The 14819-nt window shown below is 35.8% G+C and overlaps 1 protein-coding gene across 1 annotated transcript; it reads left to right on the top strand.

The window, feature by feature from the left end:
* Positions 1 to 9388: 9388 nt before the first annotated feature.
* Positions 9389 to 10502, top strand: LOC308435443 (peptidyl-prolyl cis-trans isomerase D-like; the record flags this gene model as incomplete). The annotated part of the gene is made up of 1 exon (XM_080936076.1): positions 9389 to 10502. One exon carries the CDS (start codon positions 9389 to 9391, stop codon positions 10499 to 10501), a length of 1113 nt encoding a protein of 370 aa, XP_080792202.1. The 3' UTR covers position 10502.
* Positions 10503 to 14819: the final 4317 nt, after the last annotated feature.

Raw genomic sequence — 14819 nt, 5'->3', positions numbered from 1 at the left:
AGGTTCTTTATACAGATGTGATATTTGTGTAGTTGGCTAATTTTTTTTTGGAATCCTCACAGAGATGTGGAAGAAAGAGATGTCTCTGATTCTTGCCTACTTGTGGGACTTTTCACCTAGGGGAAAAAAATTCCAACCCAGTAGGAAAATCTTCTACTGGTTTGCTTCCTTAAGCCTTGATGTGAGGGTCAGAGTGTAGCCTGTTCTTTTGTGAGAGGAGGCAAAGATAGGGTATAACTGGGGAAAAGGTTTCATGTTTCCATCCTTACAAATTCAGAATAAAAGTTATCTTTTCTATTATTCAGTGGCACTTTGGGTAAATATTATTGTTGATATGGTCATTAAAATAGGTTACTTTTGTACAGATAGATGTGTATTGGGCCATGGTGGCAAGCAGCAATGATATACCATCATCTGTGTTGGACCAGGCAGATATTTCTCCATCTACAAACTCCTTAATTATCATCAAACAATCAATTCACCATGCTCTTTTTCAATTCACTCTTTTGAATTCTCAAAGAACAATCACTATTCCTTGTCAATGAAACTATAAATACTGTGAAGGGAAAGCCATAATTTAAAAACTAGGAAAAAATTACTCCACACAGCAATAGTCACTAATTAAGTCCAGAAATCACCAAGCAGTTCATCATTTGGCCATTGTAGGGAGTGATGACTTCTCAGCGTGGAATTACAGCAGATCCTGTGAGGTCTGTAACTAAGTATCTTCCTGGGACTAACATAGTCTGTAAGGATTACCTTTGTGTGCATTGATTCTGAGCATATTGCAAATTTTGCATAGTTGGGAAGTATGTGCACAGCATGTTATGTTACAGTCTAGAACTTACTACTGGCACACACCTTCATACATATGGTGAAAATTCTATTCATGAGGATACTGTGCATTGAGAGATTCACATTATTTACATAAGTGCTTGTCTGAAATGGAAACTCTTAGAGCAAATATTGTATTTCTGCACAGTTCATCACACTCTGTACTAAAAATATCTTTCTGTAGCAAAGTCTGAATGAATCTATTTACTTACCCACTAACACCTACCCCACTGCTGTAAAGACCAGTCTACAACAATCACTTTTACACATTTTAATAAAAAAAACTCTATACTATAATCAATTAACACATGATTAGCTATTTGTATTATATTTTATTTTTGCAATAGTATTATTTTGTTACAAATTATCACCACAAATTGAGCAGCTTAAAATGATGCTCATAGAGAATGCAAAATCAGAATGATGTGACGAGTCTCTATCGTGCATATCTGGCAAGGCATCACATAATGCCTATTACTATATTTCTCACTTGATTGGTTCATATCTCTCAATCAGGGGTTACTGATATGATTCATTTCTCCCTTATATTTCCCCCATAGACTCTTCACATCCAGGTAAGATTTTTGTTTTTTTATGCTGTGCTTCTCACTAATGTCTCCATCTTGTCATATTCCATAGTGCCCCCTACTCTTTTAATGATTGGGGTAATTACATCTTAGTTACTTTGATTGATGATGCAAATGAACACTGGAAAAGGTAATTCAAGGGAGGGTTATGCAGTACACAGTTTGAAATTATTGTCTATATTGGTATGAAAATTGTAAAGCAGGTTCATGATGCAACTGACCAAATGCATCAACAGTTAACAACCAGGAAGAATGCTTTGCTTCCTTTTCATATACAGTTTAGAATTATCAAACCACCTAACATAAAACCACATTTAGGTGGGGTTTTTATACCTCAAGCAACACAGCCTAAATATTTCTTTCTAGACGTGTCTTCTAAACTAATTCTAGCTTCTGTAGTTGTTATAATCTATAAAAATAATCACAAGTTCACACCTTTTCAAGTTGTCACCCAAACATGTTACTTAAACTTTTATGAAATATTGACTATTACCACTATTGGATGTGAACAAGTAAGTCTTCTTTTAAACTCACATGATGAGTAAATTTAGTCATATAGTTATACACATTTTCAGTGTGATTAGAATAAATGTTGGAGATCATGAGTAGCCTTTCTGTACCCAAAATCAAAATTTAGGAAGAGAATAAAAGAGTAATCATCAATTAAAGAATACAAGTGAACTAAAATAAAACAAAACATATTTTCTCAAAATTGAAATATCTTAGACACTGAACTTAGCTTTGTCTCTACAATCTTTTCTTTGGAATTTTATTTCATAAAATTAAATATAGAATTAGGTCTTAACTATTAAATGGGTGCCTATATTAATTATTGTTTTGAATATCAGAATTGGAAAACACAATTATACTGTCAAATTAATAAGTGTCAGCATTTAATATCTCAAACCCCCTTTCTCAAGTCAGACTACTAATATACTCCATTCTTCTCTTAACATGTACCTTGATACTTTTCAGCATCTCAATTAATTTGAAATAATTCCATGTGAAAAACACCCCCTTTTCTACAGTATTAATATTGGAGCTTCAGCAATACAATTTGACTAAATTTAAAAATATTTGGACTCATATTTTTATTTACTCATCTTGGGACTACTCAGGTCTGAGCTTCCCTTATTATCTTGATGGCTGTAATTGATTTCAAATAAGTTTGCACGTCTAGTGTTATCTATTGCATTTTATTTTAAATGTAGAAATAACAATAGATAAATTTATTCATTAAAAATTAAATTCACATCACTTGTTTTATTAAAACCTTGTAATGGGTAGGTTATTGTTCCTATTGAAATAAAATAGTGGCTTTTGCTTAAATCGTTGTTATCTGGTTTGGTGTCTGACTTCATCTTTTCTACGTTTTCAACATTCCTAGTGTCTTTTGGTTTTGTTTTATGACCCATTTAGTTTAGTCAAGGCTGTCTCTTTGATCAATAGATTGGACATATTCGTTAGAGTCTAAGAGAGTCATCAGTGTTATGTACAAATGGACATTATCACCTCTCCATATGAATATCAGTAGGCAAATGTCAACAATTAGAAGTAGGGGCCCTTGAGTCTCTCCTCTGCAGTTGTCTAACTGTTGACATGTTCATTCTTGTGCAGATACTGTTCTCGAATCTTTAACTGCTTTAAAATTGTGGTCTTCATCAGTTTGATCTGTCTGTGAGATAGGCATTCTCAGTTCTTCTATCTTACAGCTGGAAGGGGTGTTGTAAATGTTTTCTTTGAAATGGGTACTCATCTATCACTTATTCACAGATCTGGTGAAGCTATGAGTCTGTTTTTGTATTTACCACCATTTGTTTATGATTTTTAGTGGCATACACTGAAACCAACACATATAACAAAGTAATACATGAGTTATTAAGGCCTGGGTAAAATATTAAATCCAATATGGAATGTTAAAGCCTGGGTAACTCTTACGTGTCTAGCCTGCCATTTCATAGTATTACTAATAGTATAAGGAAACCTATCTCATGTGCTGTTTCTGTTGTTACCTGGAAACTTTCTCATGTCCAAGTTGATTACATATTCTGTTATTTTCTGTGCTCCTGAAAACAAATAAATATAGAAGATAATACAGCTGCTTTGTATAAATGCAATATGCTTGGACACAAATCTACCAGTAGCACATCTTTCATCTGTGAATAAGCTTTTATGCTATTTGCTTTTATAAGCTACAACTGTCATGAACCCCAACATAAGAGTTCTGCACCAATATAAGATCTCTATTTTGAGTAGGGGTCTAGTCAAGTTTAAGTTTGTAAGACCTCCCTGCAAAGTTGCATCCTCCTTGGGAGAAAGAGACATGTACATGAAAAACTGACATCCTTCCTGAAAAGTCAAAACATGAATGTTGGACAAGTCCCATGAAAGTTGAAAAATTAAGCCATGAATGTTAGACAAGGCAGGACCACTGACACAGTTGAATATACCAAGCAACGGGAACTGGATAAGTATACAACAAAAACATGTTCCTAAGTAAGGCAATTTCTCTATCACTTAATTCTTATTGGTGGAATAGCTGGCACAGATGTTCAGATATTTTAGGTTTGAAAAGATCCCTGTAGGATATTCACTCAAGGTCATGCTTCTGGTGCCAAGCCTGCCTCATGGAATTCAATCCCAGGGCATATACTTAATAAAGTATCCCTGTCTGACTGAGATAACTTTTGCTATGGCTTGTGACCCAACACAACGAATAAAAATATAGTTAACGCTTAAATACAAACCTTGGTCAGAAGTAACAAGACAAAGCTCCCACCATCACTACATTCCCTCACACACATCAGAATATGGCAGGCTTCCAAAGCTCTATAGGTTCTGTCTAAAGATAACATTGAACAAAACATTTTACACAAAAGATGTCTATCTCGGTGTTTTTAAATTATTGCATCTGGCTTTGGGCAGCGGAAACACAAGATGGCAGACAACATGGGTACAGGAGTAAAAGTCTCTTTAAATTTCCTCCTGTTGGAAGAACTGGCAGAAGGCCAGGAAGGAGCTGGCTGTGGCACAGTTAGCTGGTGTCTAGAATACCAGTAAGACATGAGACATACGAGATGAACAGGGATGACAATTAGGCCTTAAGAATGAACTTATGAAAACTGAAATATAGCCTTTACATAGAATGTAGGACTAAATATGTGGAAGAACCCCACTTATAAGCTCTGTAACAAAAGTTAATATGAGTATCATGAGTATTTTAAACAAAGTGGTGGATCCAAGAGCCACAGCAGTGCTGGAAAAGTGGCAGAATTCCCACAGCACTGAAGTTGTCTTATAAGAACTTCAACACTTGATGATGTCAAAAGAGAACATGTAGCTTCCACAGTCAACAGAAGGACAGTGTTGTGGTAATCATTCACCAAGTCCCTGTTACCCCTCCCTATCTGACCGACATTTTTGTTTTTTACAATAGTGGATTTTCTAGGTACATCTCTAGACTTCAAAGTGCTAGAGGAAGCCTCATTGACACTTCCTCCTGAGACACCGTTTTAATATTAACTTAATGTCTTTTGGAAATACCTCAGTTGTGCTGTGAAACATCATTTGTTGAGTGTAACTACTGTCTATCTTGTTGATTTTAGGAGATCAAGAAGATATATGCAAATTGATTTTTTGAAGCAGTTGGCACAACTAACACATATATGAACAGACCACTCACACAATCACTGCTGTCTCTGTCTGATTTTGACCACCTTGCTCTCTGCCACAGAAGAGTGCTGGCCCTTAGACTAGATGGGGAGGCTGAAGGGAGGAGCAGCCTTGGTATGTATCACTGCTGTGGTTTGGGCCGTTTTAGCTGCATCCCTGCTTTCTTAAGTTTTAAGTGATGCCCTATAATAGCCATTGTCCACATTACTGCATTCTAACTCTTGGCCAAACCTTAGAATGTAACCCTCCTCTCCCTCTGAAATTGGCTGTTGATGAGGAATTCAGGACCTCCTATTTCCCCACCTTTATCAAGGGGTGCTGCTTTCTCCCTACTCAACTTCATTGTTGATGTGGCCAGAAGCTACCAGATGAGGTTGGAACAACATGGCCTCCTTCTCTTTGATCCAGATCACAGTCTTTCACTTGCCACCAGGCTGGGCAAGGAGTGCTGAGTTCTCAGTGCTGCCACTACCATCAGCCCAGGAGCTTTAAGCTCAGGACTTCGGGTGAGGAGAGGAGTAATGGGGCAATTCTGACTGATCTGCATTCACGTTCCTTGGTGGTTACACCTAGAGAAAGGCCAAACAGAAAGTCCTAAGTGAATATGTTTCTGAGTTGTCTCCTTTTCCCATAATCCCTTTGCTTTTACAAAGTGAAGGGGTCTGAACAGGCTCTTGGGGCATTAGTTTTATGTAGAGTTTACAACTGGAAGATGAGTCTCTGACACTGTGGACTCAGGTTTCAAAGTATTCCTCAGACCGTCAGCAGAGACACAGAAGACCTCTGGGTTACCTCATTTGCAGATGGGTGAGTTTGGTTTTCTGGCTCATTGTCACATTTCCCACACTGTTCAAAACCACTAAAAGTTCACATGCAGATGCATAAAGAAATAAAAGCAATTCGTGTGTGCCATTAAAAAATAATTACATCTGACAAACTATTTTATGTAGAAGGGAAATCTCTTATATCTTAGTTTGTGCTTTATGTATTTTATACATTTAATCAGAAAGATATGACCTAGATAAATACAAAAAATGGTAATTCCCACTTTCTAAATTACTATATATCCTTTTAAAGTTCATAATGATGTCGATGGGATCAAATGTGAATTTTTTTTCTTACTTCTAAATATCCTGAAAATACAACCATCAAAGTATCTCTAATTGCAGATTGCAGTTTAATGTGGTTTTCTTTGCTTTAAAATTTTACTTTATTTGATTTTATCACAATATAAGAAAGTTAAAAGACACTTTAAGCATAAACTGAATTATGGATTATGAGAAACAAAACTTGGGTGATGTAAAATACTTCTTTACCTTAACACACTTTTCTCCAAACTTGACAAAGAGGCACATTTTTAATATTCACTGTGAGAAATATATGATTTCTAAATCGACATCCCATTATTGGTTCTTATATTCAGCTAATTTTGTTTCACATTCTATGTTATGACTTAGGGAATATGTTATGCTGTTTGGTATGCTTTTGGAATTATACTAATATTCATTTTTAGTTTAGCCGTGTTCATTTTAACTCATTAAAACTAACATCCCATTAAAGCAATTCCATTTACCTGCTAACATTGTTTTTAATCTTTAGTATTATATATATATATATATATTCTTTATACTAATTTAAAGATAATATTTTTGTTTAATAGATATTAAATGTTATCTTTCAGTTGTAATAACTTTTCTTTATTTCCCAAACTATATTTACCTATAATCATTGTAGTATTTTCTAGGTATAATTTAAATAAATTATGTTGACATTTGTAGTGGTTATTACATATAAATTTTGAATTGCAAATTTAAGACTAAAGTGGAAGGGAACTAGTTTTATTACACTTTTCAGAATTTGAGCCAGAGAGAATCATGTCCTTCACATTTTGTGTCAGTGAGATGTTATTTCTGCCATCCTCCTGGCCCCTAGTTGTAGTATTTATGAGGGAAGAGAATAGACGCCATTGTTTCTTGACTAATATCATGAGAGAATCCAGAAAAACTATGGGAGTCTTTTCTTTCATAGATGACAATTTAAGTTAATTAAGAAAGAGAGACAGAAAGGAGGAAATGATACATATGTGGACATGTCTTCTCCCCAAAAACAGAAATAGAGAGAGGAGAGCATGGGTATATTTGTGTGTGTCTGTGTGTACCTCTACTACCTACCATATCTACATATTATATCTATATATACAATATTTCTTTTCCCCTCCCTCCTCCCCTCTCTCTCTCACACACACACACTATACATATCAAAATGGATTCCAAAGAAAGCCTTAAGTTCAGCATTTCTAGCACACTTACATTAAAACAAAGGCACCAGTTATTTGTATTTAATAATTTTTCAATAAGAAACTAATCATCCCTGGTACTGTAAAACTAATTAATTATGAGTGCTAGGATGGTTATAGTGATTGGGGGGAAATATAGAACAACTAATTTACTAAGCATTCTCCCTAACGACAACATATAAACATTTTCTTTATGTGCATAGATGAGTTTAATTTTCACCCCTCATCGTGGAAACTTCTCTTTACATCAGACAGAGAGCACCACAGAAAATACCAGCCAAACAAAACTCATAATTGTTGTGGTCATTCCCACTACAAAATACTATTGCACCAAAGGTTTGGACAACCTCATAAAATAAGAGCAAAGGATCAGAGAGCCTGGCATAAAATTATGTTTTCTAGTACTACCAGAAGTTATATATGTGATATCTCATGAACATAATTAATTAAACATGAACTGGAAAAGTACAATATCAATAGACATGCCAAATTGTATGGGGAAAGCCCATGAGGTCTCAACACTAAGCAAAAAACTACAGTCAACTGAGTAGTCCTGGGAGCAAGAGAGGTGTTCCTCCCGAGGTAAAATTATACCCATTGGTTTTTCAGAACCAAATTGTTGAAGCTAAATGCATACAGACAAATACCCTTTTATAAACTCAACAGTGTATAGTTAGAAATATATATATATATATACACACACACACACACACACACACACACACACACACACACACACAGAGATGAGTACAATAACAATCAATGAGAAAAGACTAAGCATTTGAATGATAGTAGGATGGGACTTATTGTAGGGTTTAGAAAGAGGAAAGTGAAGTAAGAATGGTTGACATTAAAGTACAATTCAAATATAAACAACAAAATGAAAATAAAGTATCTCCTATAATGGAAATAAGTATTACAGAAACGTTGTAGTTTTAATACAAATCAAAATGAGCTTGCTATTTTCCTTTTACACTACCAGGGAACAGGTTAGGAAACATATTGGGCTACAGTGATGTAAGAGAAAGAGTCTTTATGTAATGAATAATGGGTTTAGGAACAAATGGATTTGGTTAAACACTACACAATCTGAGCTTGTTGTGGTGCATTTCTTTACTCCTTGCGCTTCCACCCAACATGTAAATATTGAAGATCTCAGTGAATTTCACGCCAGTATGAACTATATAGTAAGAACATATCTCCAAGCAAATGAATGAATGAATGAATAAACAAATAAAACCACTCTGTACATTCCAAATACAAAGACCAGTTTGTCTTTGTATGCAAATAAAAAAGAGCTTTTCTGTCTAGAAAATCTAGATGATTACTACCAAAAATTTGAATTTTACAGGTACTGCTGTCTTTTACTCTTTTCAGGTTCCAAGTTAAAATGGTACAGAACAAATGCTTGGCAGTTTGGAGAGCATCGTCTATTGTTCATGAAGTACCATCTGGTGTAGCAATCTCTACGGCAGAAAGTGCTTAATGACCACTCTGACTGGCGGTTGTAATGGATGCATGTCTGCTACTCTTGCAAGATCTATGAGCAATTCCAGCCGGAAGAATGACAGTCACAAATCTCAGCAGAGTGTGCAGTTGTTCCAATTCATCAGTCCTTTTAAGATGGCGAAGTTTCACAAACGGAAGGAAACTAGTTAGTGGAGTTAGAACATGTCTTCATAAATAATGTAATAGCAATAAACAGCCTGCTCATTGCTGAGAGATACTCTTGTAATGAACAGCATTCTTAATACCCGTTCATTACGAGAATCGAATGAAAACTGTATTTTAAGATTTTTTTATAGAGAGAAGCCAGCATTGAGTTGGAATGTTTTCACCATAAGTTCCTATGAGTGTGCAAAGTACTGAAAAGGCAACAATAGGCAGAAGTTCAAAGAGATCAGTAAAAAGAAATAACAGGCCAGCTTGTAACGTAGAGGTGCAGTAGAGTTCGAGCCCCTCTCGCCCAGTGTCACGCTTTCCAGTGCTGGCAGTGAAGATGTCCCACCCATCCCCAGCAGCCAAGCCCTCCAATTCCAAGAACCCGCGAGTCTTCTTTGACGTGGACATCGGCGGGTGGCGAGTTGGACGAATTGTTTTAGAGTTGTTTGCAGATATCATTCCCAAAACTGCAGAAAATTTTCGTGCATTGTGTACAGGAGAAAAAGGCACTGGATCCACAACTGGGAAACCTCTCCATTTTAAAGGATGTCCTTTTCATCGAATTATTAAGAAATTTATGATTCAGGGTGGAGACTTCTCAAATCAGAATGGGACAGGAGGAGAAAGTATTTATGGTGAAAAATTTGAAGATGAGAATTTTCATTATAAGCATGACCGGGAGGGTTTGTTGAGCATGGCAAATGCAGGCCCCAATACAAATGGCTCTCAGTTCTTTATCACAACAGTTCCAACTCCTCATTTGGATGGGAAACATGTGGTATTTGGTCAAGTAATAAAAGGACTAGGTGTGGCAAGGATGCTTGAGAATGTAGAAGTGAATGGTGAAAAGCCTGCTAAACTGTGTGTGATTGCAGAATGCGGAGAACTGAAAGAAGGGGATGACTGGGGCATATTCCCCAAAGATGGCTCTGGTGACAGTCATCCAGATTTCCCTGGGGATGCAGATATAGATCTAAAAGATGTAGATAAAATTTTATTAATATCTGAAGACTTAAAAAACATAGGAAATACTTTTTTCAAGTCTCAGAACTGGGAGATGGCTATTAAAAAATATGCGAAGGTTTTAAGGTATGTGGATAGTTCAAAGGCCGTTATTGAGAAAGCAGATATATCCAGACTGCAACCTATAGCCTTAAGTTGTGTGCTAAATATTGGTGCTTGTAAATTGAAGATGTCAAATTGGCAGGGGGCAATTGACAGTTGCTTGGAGGCTCTTGAAATGGACCCTTCAAATACTAAAGCACTGTACCGAAAAGCGCAAGGATGGCAAGGATTAAAAGAATATGATCAAGCATTGGCTGATCTTAAGAAGGCGCAGGAGATAGCCCCAGGAGATAAAGCTATCCAGGCAGAATTGCTTAAAGTCAAACAAATGATAAAGGCACAGAAAGATAAAGAGAAGGCAGTGTATGCAAAAATGTTCGCTTAATAAGGACAAGACTTTTCCTTGACTGTTATACATTGATTAAATATTGGACAATGTATATCACTGTCTGCACTGTCCCCGATGTGTTTCCCTTGGTCTTCATCATTGTTTCCATAGCAGTGCAGACATAGGTTCCTTCTTAAATAAAGTGTTACGAAATGCAAAAAAAAAAAAAAAAAAAAAAAGAAATAACAAACTTTTAATGATGAGACCCTTTTGAACACATAATTTAATGCCAGTGGAAGCTTGAATTCTTATGCTGACGTGACAGTCCAGATGCTGTAAGACTCATGGAAACTATAGGTCTTTATGAGGACTCAGTATCTCAGAATGAAAAGACACATTGCATAGTTTTCATACTTTACTAGACAATGAATCCTATCGCAGACACTGAGAATCTAATCAATCACCAATTTACCAAACTATGTACTACTTTCTAGTTCTAAATAATAACCTAAAAATACCCACTTATGAACTGATGTCTTCTAATAATAGATGATACTACCAAGACAAATTTATTAAAATATATCTTGACAAATGCTCAGATTTTAAAAGCATGTGTGGGCCAAACTCAGAGAGGGTCTTATTCGAAAACATAGAGTAATATATTTAATGTCTTCAAATAAGTTTCTAGAATCTAAAATAAGCTTAGAAACATGCAAAACAGAACTTTCAATGCTGATACCCCCCCCAATTCACACAATCATTATTGTTTTAGCACTGGGTTCCCACTTTCTGAGAACATATACAATATGGGATGTACATATATCTAATATGCATATTTTTTGCACATTGAAGTATCCAATTTTTTATCTACATAGTTTCCTTCCCTATGGCTCTTCATATTTAGGAGATTTTTAAAATTTATCTTTCCTCTGTGTTAAACTGATTTTTACTGTATTATTCCCTGTGTTTACAGTTTTTCATTTCCCCTGCTGATTAGTGCCAGAAAATGTGCTTGTGTTAGCATTTTGAAATATCTCTTTTATGTATATGTCAAGAGTAAAACTTGTTTGACATTGAGTATGATGTTTCCGTAAACAGAGACGGTTACAGAAAATCATAACATGTTTAGATACAGACAATAAAATTTAAGGAGTGTAGGATACATGTGATGCATCTATAATACAATTCCTCTACCAAAGGCTTAGGTAACATCATTGAAAAGGGGATAGAGAGATGTTAAAAACCAGAAAAGAGACTAGAAAACATGCTGTGTGATTGTGTTTCCTAGGAATGGCAGAGACACATCAACCAGCCTCAAAAGACATGTCAACATGGAAGGAAGACCTTTCAAAAACAATATACAACAAATATTAAGTGCAAGAAGCATAATTGTCTCCCATGATAGGCTTTCTACCTAGTCACCCAGTAACAAATGTTCAGTCTGAGATCATATATATACAAGCAACAGGAAACAGAGTCAGAGATGCCTCTCTCTCTCTCTCTCTCTCTCTCTCTCTCTCTCTCTCTCTCTCTCTCTCTCTCTGTGTGTGTGTGTGTGTGTGTGTGTGTGTGTGTGTGTGTGGGTGTAGATTTGGGAGTGGAAAGGAAAGAAAATGATAATGCAATTATATTTTAATAATAGTTGAAGAAGAACAAGGTCTTTTAAGGTTCCCTTTAGCATATCTTGTACTCATATGTCAGCAATTCTGCATTAAAGTATTATCCCCAGCAGCAGGCACTGCAGAACTGTATTTAATACATTACCATCTTATGTCAAAAATTGTTCAGTTATAAACTTTGCAAATGGTATGCCTGTTTAGTGTCTGAGTGAGTGTATGTATCAGGTGGATTTGTATATTCACAGAACAGAAAAGAGGAGCATCAAATTCTCTAGAATGTGGAACAGATTGCATCACATAATAAGTGTCCTGGGAATCAAATTTGGTTCTTCTGGAAGAACAGCAACTCTAAGCAGTTTCCTCAGACCCCTAGTTTCAAAAATATTTTCTCTTTTTAAAAAAAAATATTATTGAATATGTACATTTCAAATGTTACATCTTCCCTCCAAACCCCGTACTTGCTTGCATGAAGGTGCTCCCTCTCCCAACCACCCTCTCCATCCCAGTGCCTTGGCTGGTTGATGATATTGTTCTTCTCAAGAGGTTGCAAACCCTTTCAGCTTCTTCAGATTTTTCTCTAGCTCTTTCATTGTGGTCCCTGTGTTTGGTCTGATGTTTAGCTGCAAGCATCCTCATCTATATCTGTATGACTCTGGCAGAGCCTCTGAGGAGACATCCATATCTGGTTCCTGCCAGTAAACACTTCCTGGCATCAGCAATAGTTCTTGGATTTGGTGGCAGCATATGGGGTGGTTTTCCAAGTGAGGCAGTCTCTGTAGATCTTTTCTTCAATCCCTGCTCCTCCATTTATGGAATTATTTCCTCCCATGAGTGTTTTGTTTGGTTCTCCCTTCTAAGAAGGCCTGGAAGGACTGAGGCAGCTACGTTCTGTTCTTTCTTTCTTTCTTTCTTTCTTTCTTTCTTTCTTTCTTTCTTTCTTTTTTCGCATCATAAGTCTGTGGGAGCTATTATCTGTTTATAAGTGAGTACATACCATGAGTGCTCTTTTGTGACTGGGTTGAAAATCTGCTTTATTCTATATTAGAATTGCTACTCCAGTTTGTTTCTTGGGACCATTTGCTTGGAAGGTTTTCTTCCCAGCCTTTTACTCTGAGATAGTGTCTGTCTTTGTCTCTGAGATGAGTTTCCTGTATGCAGCAAAATGCTGGGTTTTGTTTATGTATCCAGTCTGATAGCCTATGTCTTTTTAATTGCAGAATCGAGTCCATTCATGTTAAGAAATATTAAGGAATAGTGGTTGATGTTTTCTGCTATTTTTGCTCTTAGAAGTAGACTTATGTCTGTATGTCTTTCTTCTTTTGTTTTTTTGCTTAGTTATTTTTTGCTTTTTCTAGGGTGTAGTTTCTCTCATTGTGTTGGGTTTTCAAACTATCATTCTTTGTAGGGCTGGATTTGTGTTCAGATATTGTGTAAATTTAGTTTTGTCCTGGAATATCTTGGTCTCTCCATCTATGGCAATTGAGAGTTTTGCTGGATATAGTAACAGGGCTGATATTTGTGTTCTCTTAGAGTCTATATGACATCTGTCCAGGATCTTCTAGCTTTCATAGTCTCTGTTGAGAAGTTGGATATAATTCTGATTGGTCTGCCTTTATATGTTATATGTCCTTTTTTTTCCTTACTCCTTTTAGTGTAGTATTCTTTTTATGTTTTCAACACTTGGTATTTTGACTATTATGTGTCAGGAGGAGTTTCTTTTCAGGTCCAATCTATTTGGAGTTCTGAAGGCTTCTTTTATGCTCATGGTCATCTCATTCTTAAGGGTAGGAAAGGTTTCTGCAATTTCATTGAAGATATTTACTGTGCCATTTAGTTGATATTCTTTGCCCTCTTCTATTCCTATTATCCTTAGGTTTGATCTTCTCATTGTGTCCTGGATCTCCTGGACATTTTGGGTTAGGAGTTTTTTGTTTTTTGCATCTTCTCTGACTGTTTTGTCTATGTTTTCTATTATGTCTTTGGCCCCTGAGATTCCCTCTACCATCTCTTGTTGTCTGTTAGTGATGATTGCATCTGTGACTCCTTTTTTTTATTTCCTTCATTTTGTTTTTATAATAGCATCTTTGCTTAATTTACAGCAAGCAGAAAATAAGCTGGGTCTTGTTTTATTTGTTAAAAAGAACATATAAAAATACCTTTTTAGAAGCTTCTATAAGAAAGGAAATACAAAGTTTAACCCCACAACTTTCCTCTTTGCTTGAACTGCAAAATACTGCTACAGTTTAAATAGACTTTGTTGTTTAAACTATACATCCAGGAAAATATAAAGAAATTAAAGAAATGTGCATATAAGTGATTGCATAGCAGAACAAGGACATTAACTGCAAACAGTAGAGAAACAACAGTTAGAAATACTATTAAATATACAAAGGTTCTAGAATTAATCTTCCAAACACACTCCACAAACAGTTCTTAAAATCATCTTTTGTTGTCTACAAGCAAGGACTAGATTTTTTAAAACAAACCTGAAAGAAAAAAAATAAGGTAATCCTCTAGGAGGATCACCCCCCACAGTATCTTCACTCACATCTGTAAGCAAGGAGTCTAAGATCTCAGAGATGCTAGCTTTGTATTCTGAAATGACACTGGACATTTCAAGTCACTTTGTTGCCGCCAAAACAACTGGAAGTACTAGAAATTATAAATATTTAAGGGTATCATTTCGTTATTTTTTTAGTCATGTCCTACATTACCAAAGACTGATGTGGCTTCTGCTTAAAACTTAACTTTTCCCG

The sequence above is a fragment of the Micromys minutus genome (genome assembly GCF_963924665.1).
Source record: "Micromys minutus genome assembly, chromosome: 23".
NCBI lineage: Eukaryota > Metazoa > Chordata > Mammalia > Rodentia > Muridae > Micromys > Micromys minutus.
This window is presented reverse-complemented; position numbering and strand designations above follow the sequence as displayed.